This window comes from Trachinotus anak, unplaced genomic scaffold, assembly GCF_046630095.1.
Source record: "Trachinotus anak isolate AG129_WGS33_773 ecotype Australia unplaced genomic scaffold, CSIRO_AGI_Tana_v1 ptg000048l, whole genome shotgun sequence".
Taxonomy (NCBI): domain Eukaryota; kingdom Metazoa; phylum Chordata; class Actinopteri; order Carangiformes; family Carangidae; genus Trachinotus; species Trachinotus anak.
In genome coordinates, this window is record NW_027273899.1 from 589,294 (window position 1) to 605,134 (window position 15,841).

Genomic DNA, 15,841 nt, shown 5'->3' on the forward strand with positions numbered 1-15,841 from the left:
ATTTTTCCTGATGAAAAAAGTGAAAGAAAGTAAAAACCTGTTGAAATGCAAATTTTCTTTCATGGTTCTCTGCATTTCAACATCTATAACAATTTCAGCAGAGCTTCTTCTGTGAAAACACACAAACATTTTTATTTTTTAAAGAAGGACAAGGACACAAATGGAAACAATAGGAGAAGAAGATGACAACAGAAGCCAACTGCAGGGTTTAGAGGTGTTTAATTCAGTAAATGTGGATTAAAACAAATGAGCACAGGGCTGATTTTTAATGTCTTGGTGCTGCTTGTGTAAGTGTTTTAATGCCCCCTACTCTAGTTGCCAAAGTGTGTGCAGATGCCAGACACTTTTTCCAGGGTCAGAGGATAAGTATTTACAAGCATGTGTGCAACCGAGGACCTGAGGACTATAACCACACACAGCTGTCGTGGGTCAGTCACATCACTCAACAAACAAACACACACACACACACACACACACACACCAATACTTTTACACAATCCTAATCCCTCAGGTCCTCAGCTTCGTTCTTAACTGACACAAATTCCATGTATTTCCTTCTTCTCACTGAATCTGTTTTTTTAACCCCTTCATTCCCTTTGCATCATTCTATGTTATGACACAAGAGCACCAGAATAAATCATTAAAATAGCTGTCTGTCCTCATCTTTCTGTTCAGATGTATATTCTCATCCTCTATCATTACTCTCCTCAGCCTTATCTCTCTTTTTCTTCATTTTGCCAAATCCTCATGTAACACCTCCTGAAGAGCATATGATCATTTTACAAGCAGTGTGAGAACCAGGGCTTAAAGTGCTACAGAAATGATTTGCTCTCATTTCAGCCATCGTGTCCCCAAACCTTTGTTTTTTCTCAGAAAAAAGCTGACAGGATCGATGTTTTTCCTTCTGCTTTAGGGAGCTATAACGTCCCCATGTTGTCCTATCTATCTATCTATCTATAGTCTTGGTACAGCAGGTTGAGCTCATACATTAGTGTTATTACTGACTGGGCAAAGTGGACAACTGCCCTTTGAGCTAAGCATCATAAGCCTCCTAATGCAGCTGCACAGACCCTCTCTGGAATCTCATTGGCTGCCCATGGCCAGGGTTAGAAGGTGATAGGTTGTTGCCTTGTAAGAATAATGGATGGATTACTGAACAGGAATACAAGGCACAGGCCTGGGGTCCCTGTACAAGAGTTTGTTTTAAGTTTATTGACTTGCTTGAATCTCACCACAGTAACTTGAGATTTACTTGAGACTTGAACCTTAAAACTTCAAACTTGCTTGTGATTTGCAGATATTGTGATTTACTTTCACCTCTGCTCTGCACAAACTGTCATTAATTCCTTACTCACATAAGATGTCTGACTTGGGACTGGGAAAGAAAAAAGTGTGATGCCTGATGAGTCAAATGGAAAAATTGATGTGCTCTAATCTAATGACGATGAGGGATTGTGACCCAAGAAGAAGAAGAAACTATGTATAATACAGTTATGTGTATCAAATCATCAGAGGAACCTGTGTTTCATCAGCTTAAGACCTTTGTTGATGAGGGTTGGGACATTAACATGAACCCAGCAAAATAAGGGGGCACTGGATCCATCCCAGTCTCTAATCTTGCAGAACAGCAGTGGAGGGTGAGTTAAGTCCCAGATGATGCAGTCTATAGCTATTACAGGGAGAGCTTCCTATAACCGATGATGAGAGGACAGCAATTCCTTTTTCCAATTTCCAAAATGAACCAAGTCAATGTAATCATCTTTCAGGTATATCGCCGGGAGATCAATAGTCCTTTTACCCTCATGAGTGAAAGAAAAGTGTGTGTGTGTGTGTGTGTGTGTGTGTGTGTGTGTGTGTGTGTGTGTGTGTGTGTGTGTGTTTCTGGATCCCCTTTACAGAGGTCACCTATACTTAGTTCTGCCAAGAGACCCTCAGTCAAACTGCTGCTTCATCAGGCAGTTGAATTAGAAGCTGTATGTGGAAAAGCTATAAGATGATAACCAAGTTAATGAGTTCTGTATCAGTATTTCTATAACAGCCTGTGACAGATGAGGAGGCTTTGCAATGGGGCTGACATGTGCAGCTCTAGACATGGGATTAAAGCAATTATAATTAAAGATGGAGCATGTCCAGTCTGTGAGGGAATGATTACTTCACAGTCAAGTATGATCAAAAAAAGTCAAAGCCTCCTTCCTTTAATCTTTGTGGTTTTTAAGATTTGTACATAGCTATAAATCTGTGTGATTTGATAGCCTAGATAATTTATGTCAACAGCCCAGCAGATATATTTCTTCATGATTTCAACAAGACTATCATGGTCCACATGTGTGAGGCTTCACTTATGCACAGTGTTGCTTTCATCTAAATGCTAACATTAGCAAGCTAGCATGTTCAAATGACAATGCTTATTGTACATGCTGATGTTTAGCAGATATGATATGTACCATGTTCATCATTTGAAATTAGCATGTTAAGCATGCTAAGATTTGCTAATTAGTGATAAACACAAAACGGAACCCAAAAGAAATTAAGAATTAAAGTCATTATTGTATTTTCTTAGGACAATTTAGAAATTCAGTTAATTGAGGGCCATGCTAACGTCAACTGCAGATGGACTTGAAACTAGACTAGAAAATGATGGAGACTTGAATGCCGTGGATATCACTCATAGTGATCATGTCTGTCCAGGTCAAATTGATCAATGTATGATTATTTGATCTGATTTTTTTTTTCTTTTTCTTTATTTCTCTTGCAGATTAGCATCTAATTGACATTTGTATGTGGGTTAGGGTTAAGGTTACGTGGACACACATGCTAAGTGTTTACACAGCAAAAACCTAGAAATAACCACGGTGGGTTTCAACTTCCACCCATGACTGAGGCACATTTATTGAAATTGTCCTCAATGTGTTGCTGTAATATTTAAGGTTACCTTTTCACAATCATCTAAAAACAACTTGGGTTTGAGTCTAAATTCTTTCATCATTTTAATCTCTCAAATCTTCTGCATCGTTGCCCCACTGGTATTCTACTCATAATTCATGAATTCTGCAACAATAGGTCCCAGTGTTCTCAAGCTGCTTGGATCCTGATTTAAGGGTTCAAGCCCAAGGGGCCCTGGGGGCTACATATGCAAGCAGCAACTCTATTGTAATTGCTCAGCTTTTTAGGGGTCCAAACAAGACAGCAAACAGCAAAGCTACTGGAGACCTATTGTTTAGAATGTGGACAATAATACATGTTTTTTTGAGTTTTCATGGTCACATAAGTTGATCCGTGAGGTGTCCAAGAAAAGGTTTTCACCTGTGGGTGCTATCAGATTTAGGAGCTGAAAGAAAGCTGTCGTATTCATCAGCCTCAGCAGTTGCAATTTAGCACCAAGAGCTTAGAGCCTATCGCAGCAGCTGCGAGGAAGTAGCAAGCATCACACAACTGCTATGCAAAACATAGGAAGCATATATTACAATCTGTTACACTTCTTTTTCTGCAAAACTATGTTAGCTAGTCCTGCAGCCTTGACAGAAAACCCAGTCAAATTATACTTTCCTTAGTGCAAAGAGTGCTGCCCAAACCCATTCCCGCTGACAGCCATATTAAACTGAGTGTTATAGCCTGGCTGGGTTTTTTCCCCAGTGCTTTTTCTTCCCCAGTGTTTCCTTGTGTATCTTTCCTCTATGTCTCCTCCCACCTGTGTTTGTGTGTGTTTCCTTCCAGCAGGGGCGTGGTGCAGCACTGGCAGTCATCACTCATCAAGCCAGTTGAAAAACCTCAGTTGATCACCCACTCTCTGCCAGATTGTTCCGCTTGCTTCGTGGTAACACTTCAGGCCATTCTAGTCCCTTGTGTTTGAACTTAGATATTCGCTCATCTGTGTTCTCCTCACTCCAGAGTTTTCCTGCTCCAGTGCTGCTACCTGCTCCTACTGTGAGACCAATCCTGCTCCCTCAACCCTGACTCTCCATCTGTCTCCACACTCTGCTGTCATTACCTGCCACGCCACTCACCAGCTGGATTCATCGGCTTCCTAGCTTATTCCCTGGAAAAGAGACTTTGACCACTCTGATCTGCTGAAGTCAAACAATAAATCTTCTTTTTCTTTCACCTGCTTGTCTGTGTCTGAATCTGCTCTGGGGTCCAATCCTGAAAAAATTGTATGAGCCGTAACACTGAGCTCTGCAGTTCTTGGCAACAGATAAGTTGGGAATTTGTAATTTGTGATAGATCCTAAACAGTAAACAGTTGGTACACATATTAGTTATTGAATAAAGCATTACTTCTTCAGTGTGCTGTCAGCACAGGCCTAACATTAGCAGATCAATGAATGGATTTACAATAAGTCATAATGGAAGCAATATCATTGGACGGATGCTGTTAAAGTATAAAATTTGTCTGTGTCACACCCTAATCTTTGAAACTTGCTGCATTGTCATTCACCATTATTGCTGAGGAACTGCACGCAGGTTAATTTGATGATGAACAATATGGAGACCAGTGTTCACTGGTAATGTGTGCCAGTAATAATTTAACTTGTTCCAGTGGCAAACAGTATAACAAATTACTATTTTAGTTCCAGTAATAAGTGCAAAAAGGCTCTAATACACAAATTGCCACTTGCAGTAATGTTAATTTTTTTCACAGAGAGTAATTTTATAGAGATTCCACAGAGAGGTATCAGCATTTATTTTAGTTTGGGCTAAAATAAAGCAGATATACATCTAACTGAGTGGATGAACACAAAGCTGATCTTCACATGTTTTTCACATCATTTTTTATTAATCTTCCCCAAAGATATTTTAAGCTACTAATTATCATGAGACCCTGAATAATTAAAGTTTGTGTATTTCATATTTCATTTCATATTATTTAGTTAAAGACAACAATGACAGAAAAAACGTCAACGTTTTTAAACACACAGTCACACTTTGTTATAGACACTCATGCTGTCTTTCCTCACTGTAAAATAAGAATTTTGGAAGAATGACAAAACAAAATACAATAAACAAATACATTTTTCTCATTCAGCCAAATATCAGCTGCAAGAATATTCAACTGGTACAGATTTAAAGAAGAGAGAGACACTGACTGACTGTGAATTTACAAATGTGTCACAAAGATAGCAAAGGTTTGTTGTAGGGCTATAAGAAAATATTATCTTCATTCTTGACTGATCTGTTGATTATTTTTTTCAATTATTAATTTAATTTAGTTTTTAAATGTCATGACATTGTGAAAATTGCATAAAGTGACATCTGCATTGTTGTAGTTCATCATTGTCCTTTTGGAAATTCCTTGGGATTTACTAGAACTCCTATAATATGTTGCTTACAAAAAGTGTTTGTTTGAGCCAGATGAAGTTACATGTGTGCATGTGACCAGGATGGTACCAGGAAAAATCTGCTTTTCTTTTATTAAAATTTCAACTTCCTCTGCTGACGGATTTCCTCTCCTTATCTGGGAGGAAAGAGGAAAGCATTTAAACATGTCACTACTACAATGAAAATCCATGATATATTACTGTGTTTTCAGAACATGCTATGTACAGTAGAGCTATTCATAATCATATATGCACAGGTTACATGACTGTTATTGATATCTTTGTATCACCATGTGTAATAACCAAGGCTAGGGTGTATTTTCTTTTATCCAGACACAGTTTTTGTGAGCCTATTATTATGTAGATAATTTGTACCAGTGTAAAGTTACCACAGATCAGAACAAGAAGTATGAAAGCAAATGAGTCAAAGTCCTTCTTATCCCTGTCAGTCTCTGACACTTTAACAGCACATTTCAGGGCAATCTTAAACTTGAGTGTGCAGGGAATATTCCTCCTTTATAAGTATGGAATAATTATCTTTTCAAAGGGGAAATTCCATGTGTCCGTGCTGCTGCAGTGAATATTAAACCACAGCCTTATAAAATTGGGCTATGCATTACGTGTTTTCCACAGTAACTGCTAAAATGCCTGGTTCCTACCATGTCCTGCCTCTGCTGGCTGCTTACTTGTCTGGCATGTTGGTCAGTAAACATGCAATGCAATCAGCATGCATTAGCAATTGGGGCACTTCCACTGCCAGGCAGTGGTCACTCTGTAGACTTTAGCCTGTAGAGTTTAGTCTGCAACTCTTTATTGAGGAAACATTTATGGGTCACTACAGAATCTACCACACAACCATATTAGTTGGCACTTATGCATTGTCAACAGGCTCTTTCACAAAAATCCACCTAGGGCAGCGAAAGACATATGTGGAAACCAATAAAAAGAAATCAACAGGCAAGTTTTAAGTAATTTTTAAATGGGTAGACTGAAAATTGAAAATATATGATTCCATTTTTATGACCCATTACGTTTTCTAACAGCTCACTTATTCCAAAACTGATTTTCCAAAGGTGCTTTGGTAAAGTGAGCCAACCTCTGTATGTACCAGTTTCCAGTAGTCTCCAGAAGTGAGCAGACCCAGGTAGCCTATGAGAAAGGGAGGGGAACTTGTTGCTATCCAATGACTGACAAATTAATAAATAAAATGTCAGTGTGTAATAGATTTATATGTTTTTATAAAGATTTATCACAGAAAATTTTTTTTTTTTTCTTAGCCAAGTTTGTGATAGCTGTAAAATCAGGTTGTGTTTTTCCCAGACACAAACTGTCTATATGTCATTATAGTTAAACACTCATACTGTATATTGTTTTTGGTAAATAGCAATTTGATGTTTCCCTACTGTTTGGTTTAAATCAAAGCACATTAAGCCAGACTGTCAACAACCTTCATATGAGCTGTACATAACATGGCCGCTGTGTGCGCCTCTGCAGTCATGCTGTATATTTAGTTTATATGTAATTAAAATAATTTAAAAATGTAAAGATTTACCTTTTGCATGTAATTCATTAAAAGAGTAATTATGTTACTTGATAAGAACAATTATCTACATGTTTCATTACCTTTCTCTGAGTCATACTGGATTTAAACTGGACTTGAAGATGTGCCTTCTCTTGCCTCAGTTCTTACTGGAGTTCCAGGTATTTCACCTGCTGTGAGGTCATTAACCCATTGAGATCTGTTTAGGTGGCATGAGTTGTTGACTCACCTGGCCATCATGAGAGTAGTTAGGGTGACATGAATCCTGGTGTCAATGGGTGGCAAGCTGCCTGGGGAGGGATCTGAAGACTACATTGTAAATGGCTAAGTTAGTCATGGTCGTTCCAGTTTGATGTAAATGGTTTCTCTAACTCCTTTTTCCAGACCAGCATCCTTCTCTGAGTAAAATGTGGACGTTGCAGTTCTCTGTCTTTTAGATATAGGTGGACTGCTGAGTCCTGACCTGAGAGATCGACTCTCCTGTTTCCACAGTGTACAGGTCTGACAGTCCTCACTGCATTTATCTACATACACTACACTGCTTTGCCTATGCCTGGGTGTTTCTTGTCCTTAGTTCTTAAAGTTTTTAAAAAAAATTGATTTCTTCTCTGTCTGTTCTGTATTTTTATGGTTTTGACGAAGGCCCAGTTTGGGTCACTGCCTGTTTTAAGTGCTGCCCTGATGTGTTGTCACTCTTTTTAATGCCCAACACTTTAAAAATAAAGGTTGTCATTAAAGCAGATACACAGTCTTGGACGGAGTTTGGTAGTGGTGGCAGTGGAGAGTATATTGGAGATGCTCTGTGTGTGTGTGTGTGTGTGTGTGTGTGTGTGTGTGTGTGTGTGCCCTTGTTATGGAAGATGTCACTCTGAACATGATATCCCAAAGCAGACAGTGTTAATATGACTCTGTTTCTGTCTCTGTAGGCAGCTTGAACACACACCACCCAGCAGTTAATGGTAAAGCATTAGCAATATATTAGCAGAGTGTAAAGTGATAAACAGGATTGTCAATATTGGATTTTTCCTCATTTCTTCTCTTGGGGGATGAATTCAAATGAAAAGTGATATTACTGTAGAACAGAAAATAGTCTAGTTACATGGGGGGCTTGTGGGAAAAAAGATGAACAATATCCTGCTGTGTCAATCTGGATTGAGGTATGATCCACATCCTATAAGTAGCCTATTTATTTAGTTTCAGTCTTTATCATTCTTCCATTTTCTTCCGTACGTTTTTTAGTACGCTACTAGTCCTATAGTTTTGTAGTTAGAAAAATGGTTCCAAGCTAATTCGTTAAGCCTGTCTAGGAGAGGTATGCTATTACTTTTGGATCAGACATCTGTAATAATTAATTTTATGTACGATTTTTTTCCACCTTTAAAATGGAAAGCATAACTAGGCCATGTTAGCATGTAAACAGCTTTTTGATATATCTCATAATTAATAAGTAATGAATTCTTTAATGAGGTCATAAAATCCTTAATATCTCAAAAAAATGTGAAGGAAAATTAACAGCTGTTACCAAACTCTCTAAGTGGCAAGTTCATAACGTGTGTGTGTGTGTGTGTGTGTGTATTTGTGTTTTCTTGTCACACAACCCTGTCCCCCTCGCCCGGCTCTTCCCCCACTTTAATTCAGTCCCATTTAATGTATGAGATGGTCCTCACAACATAAATTCACTGAAAACATTTTTGTATTGCAAAAAGTGGGACACCTGGTGATTGTGAATGGCTGAGTAACAATCAAACTTTCAGTGTATAATAATAAGATTATTTTAAATCTTATTTTCTGTCAGTAAAAATTGAAATAAAGCAAAATCTGGAAAAAAAAATATCATATTTTAAAATGAATAGGAAAAGAAACCTTGAGAAGAGTCTTTGAGGAAAAATAAAATAGCAATTATGAAGGATAATATTTCATTAACACTGAAAAGCATTCAAGAAGACAGTAGATACATCTTAATTTATGAGAGTGGGGGCACATTTTTGACCTTTAGGAAAAGTATGTCTAAATAAAATAATCAGTAATCAATAATCAAATAATAAGGTCCTCATGATTTAAGAAAAATGTCCAATGAAATTTCTCTTACCAACATTGATTGAAATTTAGATTGTGATTATTTTCTAGGAATAGAATAAGAGGTCTTTATTTGTGATCCACAGTGTATTTAACTAGATGATTTTACCAAGAATATTCCAACTCTTAGTTGTACATTAATGGAATTAGATAAAATAATGCAATTGCTTGTTTCTGTTTTTAAACCACTTTAAGAAAACTTTCCTAGTTTTTGATATAAAACAACAACATTTAGCAAGAGGATTTATAAAGGATATTATATTAGGGGCATACCTACAACATGTTATTCAAATATAATTAGGACATTCAAAAGTGGTGCAAATAACAGATACATAGCTTGCCAGTTATGGTAATATTAACACGTCTGAAAATCGGTTACTTTCAGCTAACTAATTCAGACTCATTAACCTATACTTTTAGTTAACATTAATTATTTTCGCTAATTATTTAAACCACTTAGTCATTACTTTTCATTAACTATTTCAGATGTTTATCAATTAGTTTATCAATTTTGATCATTTTCCATTACTTAACTGTTTAGACTTCTCTGTTGGCTTAAGATAATCTTGCACACACTCTGTACACTGTGTGTTACAGCTGACTGAATATGTTTGTTATTGGACTGACACCCACTCACACATCTGCACTGTAGTTGTTCAAGGTAATAATGGGATTAAATTTGTCTCAATGTCTTTGTGTGAACAGATCGACAATCTGTGTGTAAATGTGTAATCTGTAAATATAATATAAAACACCTTCCACAAATACAAAAAATAAATTTAACTCACAAAAATATCTTGCTAATATAAAACGAATTGAATAATAGTAAGGAGTATATTATAATGCACAATACTGAATGAATATAGGGTTTATGATATGTAACTAAGTAAGTAAAAAGTTACAAGGTTCATTTTATACATTATTTTACAACACAGGGTTGTATATCAAGCTGATACTCCATGATGAAAATTTTTTTTATTTTTGTCTTATTTATTCACTCTTTACTGCATATAATATTTGTACATAATTTTAATTTTTGTGAGAAGAATAAAGGGAACTACAATTACCATTACCTATTAATTAGTGGAAATTAATTTAGTGTAATCTGTTTTATATATGCAAGATATTTTTGTGAATGTGCAATTTATTTTTGTGTTTATGGAAGGTTTTATATTTACAGATTACACATTTACACACACTCATTTACACAATTACACATGGATCTGTGAACAGATTGACATACTTGACTGTGACTATCTTAAAATTGTGCTATGATGCACTTGAAGGTGTAACTAGTCAATTTCCTCTCTGTCTGACAGTTATCATTTACACTTGACAAGTACCAAGGTACCTGGTTGCTTCTTCTCTTAAAATCAACAGGAGGTGTTTACCTCAATCTGCTATTTTGTTGGTCTTTTATGAATGAAACTCAAAAACAAAAAACAAAACAAAAAAAAGCCATATCACCATCAAAATATACAAAGTGGTGTTTATTCTTCAAGAAAACCAACAGACAACTGCCAGGATTTAGTTTTTGGTGTTTTGCCACTCAAAATTAATGGTAATGAGCTACAGCTGAACACAGCCCTAAGGTCTACCTACTGTTCTACAAAGAAGATTGCAAGATGCAGTTGAAATCCCCAAAAAGCTAGTAAGTGGACTTACCCTCTGGACGTTGATTAAATCACACAATGTAATATATTGTCAGCACAGTGGTATAGTGCCAGGTAGAAACATACTGCCAGTATGAAACCAGGAGTGGGCAAGATAGAACACATTTCAAAATTTCTGATGAATGAACTTCATGAATTGTTCTTCTTTAGAAAGAGGATTACTTTCTTCTTCTCTATGTACATATAGATATATATAGATAGAAATGTATGATTGTAAGTTTATGGAAAAGCTAAAGTTCCCACCCTGAACCTCCTGGATTTCCCATGCAAATGAATATTTATTGTTACCACCCAGTTGTATATGTAACCCAGCTGGGTTACACATACGTAAACATCAAGCGGCAGAGATCCCATATGGACATGTTTACTTTGCATTCCAAGAGGCAGGAATCCTAAACTGACATGGGTTTTAGAGGGCCAAAAATCAATGCCATCTTTCATCCCATAGCCAATCACAACCAAAGCTTTCCTCTGATAGAAAACTCCAACACAGCTGCCAAGTCTAAAGCATTCTCTGGCTCCCAGGCTACGGGTGCATAATTGCTGGTAAAAAGATGGAAAAATGGCTGGACATAGTGCAGCGCAAGTATTTTTCAGGCTTGTGGCGTACTTAAGAGATTGTCATACTTTGTTATAGTTTTGTCATCAGCTAACAAAATCACAAATGTTAGTCAAAGAAAGCTGCTCCTACCTCACAAACTGCTGTTATGAGCCTGCAGGGAGGCTGTGTGTGTGAGCATGAAGCTCTCAGTACAATGCTGACTGCTGGAAGATGGTGACCTGCGAGGTGAATGCTGAAAACGACTTCTTCTGTTGAAGTAGCTGCCAGCTGTCCAGGAGCGCTTGTGCTTCCTCAGGTACTCCTTGTAGTTTTTGGTGAGCAGTGTGTAGAGGAAAGGGTTGATGCAGCTGTTGGAGTATGTCAGACATGTGGTCAGGTAGTTGATGTTGCGCTTGGCTTTGGTGGAGATGGACAGCAAGGGGTGGAACAGATCCAGCAGCTGCCAGATCCAGAATGGCAAAAAGCATGCCCAGAAGAGGAGCACAATGGTAAAGATGAGGTACAGCACCTTTAGGGACATAAGACCAAAGAGATGAACCATTAATGAGACTCAGATTTCCCTTAGACCAGTTTTACAAACAAGAGTTAGGGATTTCCACAGCTATTAACCTATTAGGCAATGTATTCCTGCAACACACAGTAAATTAGTTAAGCTATTTTTAAGCTTGTTTACAACATATGTAACTTTGAACTTTGTCTTTTTAATCTCATATCTGCAGTGGTTGTGATGGTGTCAGGTCAAATGAACTCATAAATGTGGTTGTGTGTTCCCTGCTTTGAAATTGAACAGTCTGCATTCTCTTTTGCTCCAAGGTACAAGTAATCCCTATGAACAGTCTGCAATGCAACATTGGACAATATTGGACACATGATTAATCACATTGATAAGACAAAATGGACCCATCTTAAGCCCTGCTATAAAGCAAATTGCAATGGGGTTTGTCTCAGCATGAGGAAAGAGCAAGACAAAAGAGAATGGAAAATAGAAAACCTATGGCAGCAGAGAGAGGATTGATAATGGAATGCTTAAAGCAGAGTGCCAAAGTGATGCTGCAACATTCACACACTCTTAAAAAAGCAACTGTTTATCAGCCATGATGACAGTGTTGTTGGCGAACCTATACCCAGAACAGTGCATGCAAAAGCTGTGAGAAAGAATGTCACAAGCCTATGAGCTACATGATAGAGGACCCCTCCCTCAGAATAACCAGCCTTGGTGTGTGGACTGTCTGTGGTGGTTTGTACAGCAGAGCCATCCCTAACTCCCAAACTATATATCAAGTTCAACCTGATGCATGTGTCTGGATCCATCTTTAGCTAAGTTGCAGATTGGGGAAGATGTGAATGAAAATGTCTAGTGTGATCCTGTCCAAGAAAAAAGGAGGATCAATGACAGAGCCCCAGACTGCTTTGGGGAGATGGTCCTTCCTCTATCAGACACATCAGAAGTTGTTCTAGAGCTGCAGGAGGAGATTTCCATGATTATTCCCCAGTCTTAACATCTTTACCCAAACTGTACTCTTTCACATATCCAAATGAAGTTGTTTTTGTGCATAAACCTACCCAAATCTTAACCAGAGATTTTATATCAGAAAGCAGTTTTATTTTTGTAGTAGAGGTTTTAAAATCTTTGAAAATGAGCAGGGAAACACTATCCTATCTTGTGATGCACTGACCTTTTGGTTGGGAAGTTTCTTGGTCTGTTTGAAGGTCTCTGTCTGTGAAACCCAATAAGTCCTCGCAAGCTGGGTGTAGAGATAGCCAATGATCAATCCTGGAGCGACAATGCTAGTGCAAAACAGGATGGAGATGTAAATTTTGTAGGAGAGTGGAGACAAAGTGGACTGACAGATGGCTTTGTTGCCCACTGTCATTAGCTGAATGCTCACAATCATTGGTAGGGCCAGGATGAGAGAAGATGCCCAGGCCAGCAGAGCAATGGCCTTCCGGTAACTTTTGGATCGCTTGACTGTGTCAAGTGGCTTGAGCACTGCAAAATAGCGCTCTGTGCTCATAATTGTTAGCGTGAAGATACTGGCATGCATGGTCAGGAAGTCCATGCTAATTAGAATTCGACACCCTGTGTTTCCAAAATACCATCCTTTCAAGAAGTATGTGCAGACCACAAAGGGGATAGTGAGAAGATACATCAGATCTGCCAAAGCTAGGTTTATGATGTATATGTACATTGAAGCTACAGTCCTCATGGAATGGCACATGACCACCAAGGTGTAAATGTTTCCAGAAACTCCAATTAGGCACATGATGGAGAGAATGGTGCCGATGGTAAAGGTGGCGGCTGTGTCCTCATGTGAGTTAAGAGGGAGGTCAGTGGTATTGGCACCCTTTTCCACAAGGACTCCTATAGGCTCCATTGACACTGTGGTCATTCCTGGATGGATGAGAACAGAAATGTAAGGAGTGAGGGTGGCAAGTTATTTTTTGGGCATTTCTATTCTTAGGGTTAGAGTGGGGGAGAGACATGCAGTAAAGGGATCGAACCAAGGACCTGCTGCTCAGGCCTCTTCATGCCTATACGATATAGGCCCTAACCACTTGGCCATGGGGCTGCCACAGAGGGTGGTAACCTCACAGAGCAATGATAATTGATAATTGATTCATCATCTGACTTGGGTTAGTCTTTGAATTATTATTTCATTCATAGTTAAATCGGGACTATTATAGTCAGCGCAACTAAAGTAAACTGGCTTCATTAATTTCATTCATATTCACCATTAGTGACAGTAATGAGCTTGCTTTCAGTGGAAAGCTTTGGTGGAGACCAATCATGGCCAACTAAATCATATTAAAGAAAATTAAATCCCTCATTTTACTCATGCCTTAGAAAGCAGCTTTGTTAATATTTTCTGACTCACACCAATTCAATCAATGGTTTTTAGATAGAGTAAAACAAAATTCCATGAAGTACAGCATGTTCTTGTTTGGCTATGCAAGTTTTCCCAAAACAGGTCATGAAATGAGATGTTGGACAAGTTCTGGAACAATGTCTGTCTGACTTCAAGTAGTCAAATAACTTTTGACACATCTGTTTGGAATTAATATGAACAGAGGTGCCACAGCCTGATTAAAAGGTAGGTTTGCAAAGCATAAAAAAAATAAAATAAAAATTAGAGCAAAATACAGAAGTAAATACACAGAATACATATTCTAAAGGTTGCATTTTGATTGCATAATAGTGACAAAATTATCAGTTCTCAACAGCTAAATAATTTCTGACGAAAATAAGAGCTATAGGTTTTTAGGTGATAGTCTAAGCATTACTTATGTCAGCAGAAATTCTGACAGCTGATGATGAAAGGCATTCATTCATTCTCTAAGTACAGTTGTTAAAAATGGAGCTAAATATAATGTAACAATTAATGCAACTGTTAAAGGAACACAGATGACATTTTAGTCAGCCACAATTTTTCCAAATGAATACCTGAGAGTCAGACAAAAATCACTGAGAAAGTATTCTTCCTTTGTGATTGAAGCTGTTCCAAAATCACCAGGGGCCGAGATAAATCAGACAAAGTTAATCTTATATTTCAGCCTTCACTAATAGACCTGGCTGGCATGCCCTCATAAGCACGACAACCCTCAGTCAATGCATGTAACTATATCTTTATGGACAATTACAAATCTATTTGGGCATGCAAGTGAATTACAATAAACACATAGTCTTACCTTTGGTGCCTCCCTGGACAGAAAGGTTCAACACTCAGCTGTTTCATCAGCCATGCTTTGTCTCACTTTGCTCCTCCAAACCTCGCACTTACTGCAAATATTTCACACTCTATAAAAGTCACAGCAGATTCTACAGAATATCTGAGAGGTGAAACATGCACGAGGAACAAAAGGGGAAAAAATCTACATCCAGCAATCGTGAAGAGGGAAAATAACCTAAATGAGTCATCCACGACAACAAAAATCCCTCCATTGTTGAGTAGGCTCTCAACAGTAAATAAGCCTGTCCAAAATGTGCACTGCTAATGGCCTTAAAAGAAGATCAATGAAATTATGATGACAACATATTGAGATGAGGAACACATAAAGCTACAGCTGGTTACGGAGAATTCCCTCTTTGACTGAGTGAGAGTAAGAGGGAGAAAGACTGCCAGAGGTAGAGAAGGAAGAGCAAAAGAGGGGAGAGAGAGAGACAGGAACACAGTGCGTGTGAGGCAGTCTGACTCTGAAGCCCAAAGTGGGAGGGAGAACACAGAGAGAACTGGTAAGAGAGAGGTATGCAGGAAATGTGTTCTGCTCTCTCCCTCTCACTCTCTAAATCCTTTGCCATCTATTTCCATTACAACGGGGGCGTGTGCCACAAACTAGGGTGTGTGCCACAAATGTGTAACACCAGGACTTGAGACACATTACACACTGACAGAATGACCCCACTGACTCTGACTCATTTGTTCCTGCATGGGATATCCACTATCTTTTATTTTGAATGGATAGTACCAGAGTCAATGTCACCTGGAAGTGCTGCAATCCTCCTAAACACAGTCATCAAACATAATCTGCTGTAGGTGGGGCACTGAAGCTGAACAAGTCTGTGGCCTTCTGTTGCTGCTCGTACAGGCTACAGAGGGAAAATGCATTAATACAGTTGTATGGCAAAAGGGAGTCTTTTCTGCTTGTGCTATCCCTATTTTAAATATATATATATATAT

The 15,841-nt window shown here is 38.1% G+C and overlaps 1 protein-coding gene across 1 annotated transcript; it reads right to left on the reverse strand.

Moving 5' to 3' along the window:
* Positions 1-202: 202 nt before the first annotated feature.
* On the reverse strand, positions 203-15,812 carry LOC139615325 (urotensin-2 receptor). Its single transcript, XM_071473174.1, has 3 exons — positions 14,853-15,812; positions 12,842-13,557; positions 203-11,673 (listed from the first exon to the last, which is right to left on the reverse strand). The coding sequence occupies exons 2-3, from the start codon at positions 13,553-13,555 to the stop codon at positions 11,296-11,298; spliced, it is 1,092 nt and encodes a 363-aa protein (XP_071329275.1). The 5' UTR covers positions 13,556-13,557; positions 14,853-15,812; the 3' UTR covers positions 203-11,295.
* Positions 15,813-15,841: the final 29 nt, after the last annotated feature.

What these genes read in the sequence shown, in the direction of transcription:
- LOC139615325 (XM_071473174.1), bottom strand. Translation starts at nt 13,555, where the DNA reads ATGACCACAGTGTCAATGGAGCCTATAGGAGTCCTTGTGGAAAAGGGT. An exon ending in AGAAACTTCCCAACCAAAAG is followed by an intron (nt 11,674 to 12,841) that starts GTCAGTGCATCA and finishes ATGTCCCTAAAG; the next exon opens with GTGCTGTACCTCATCTTTAC.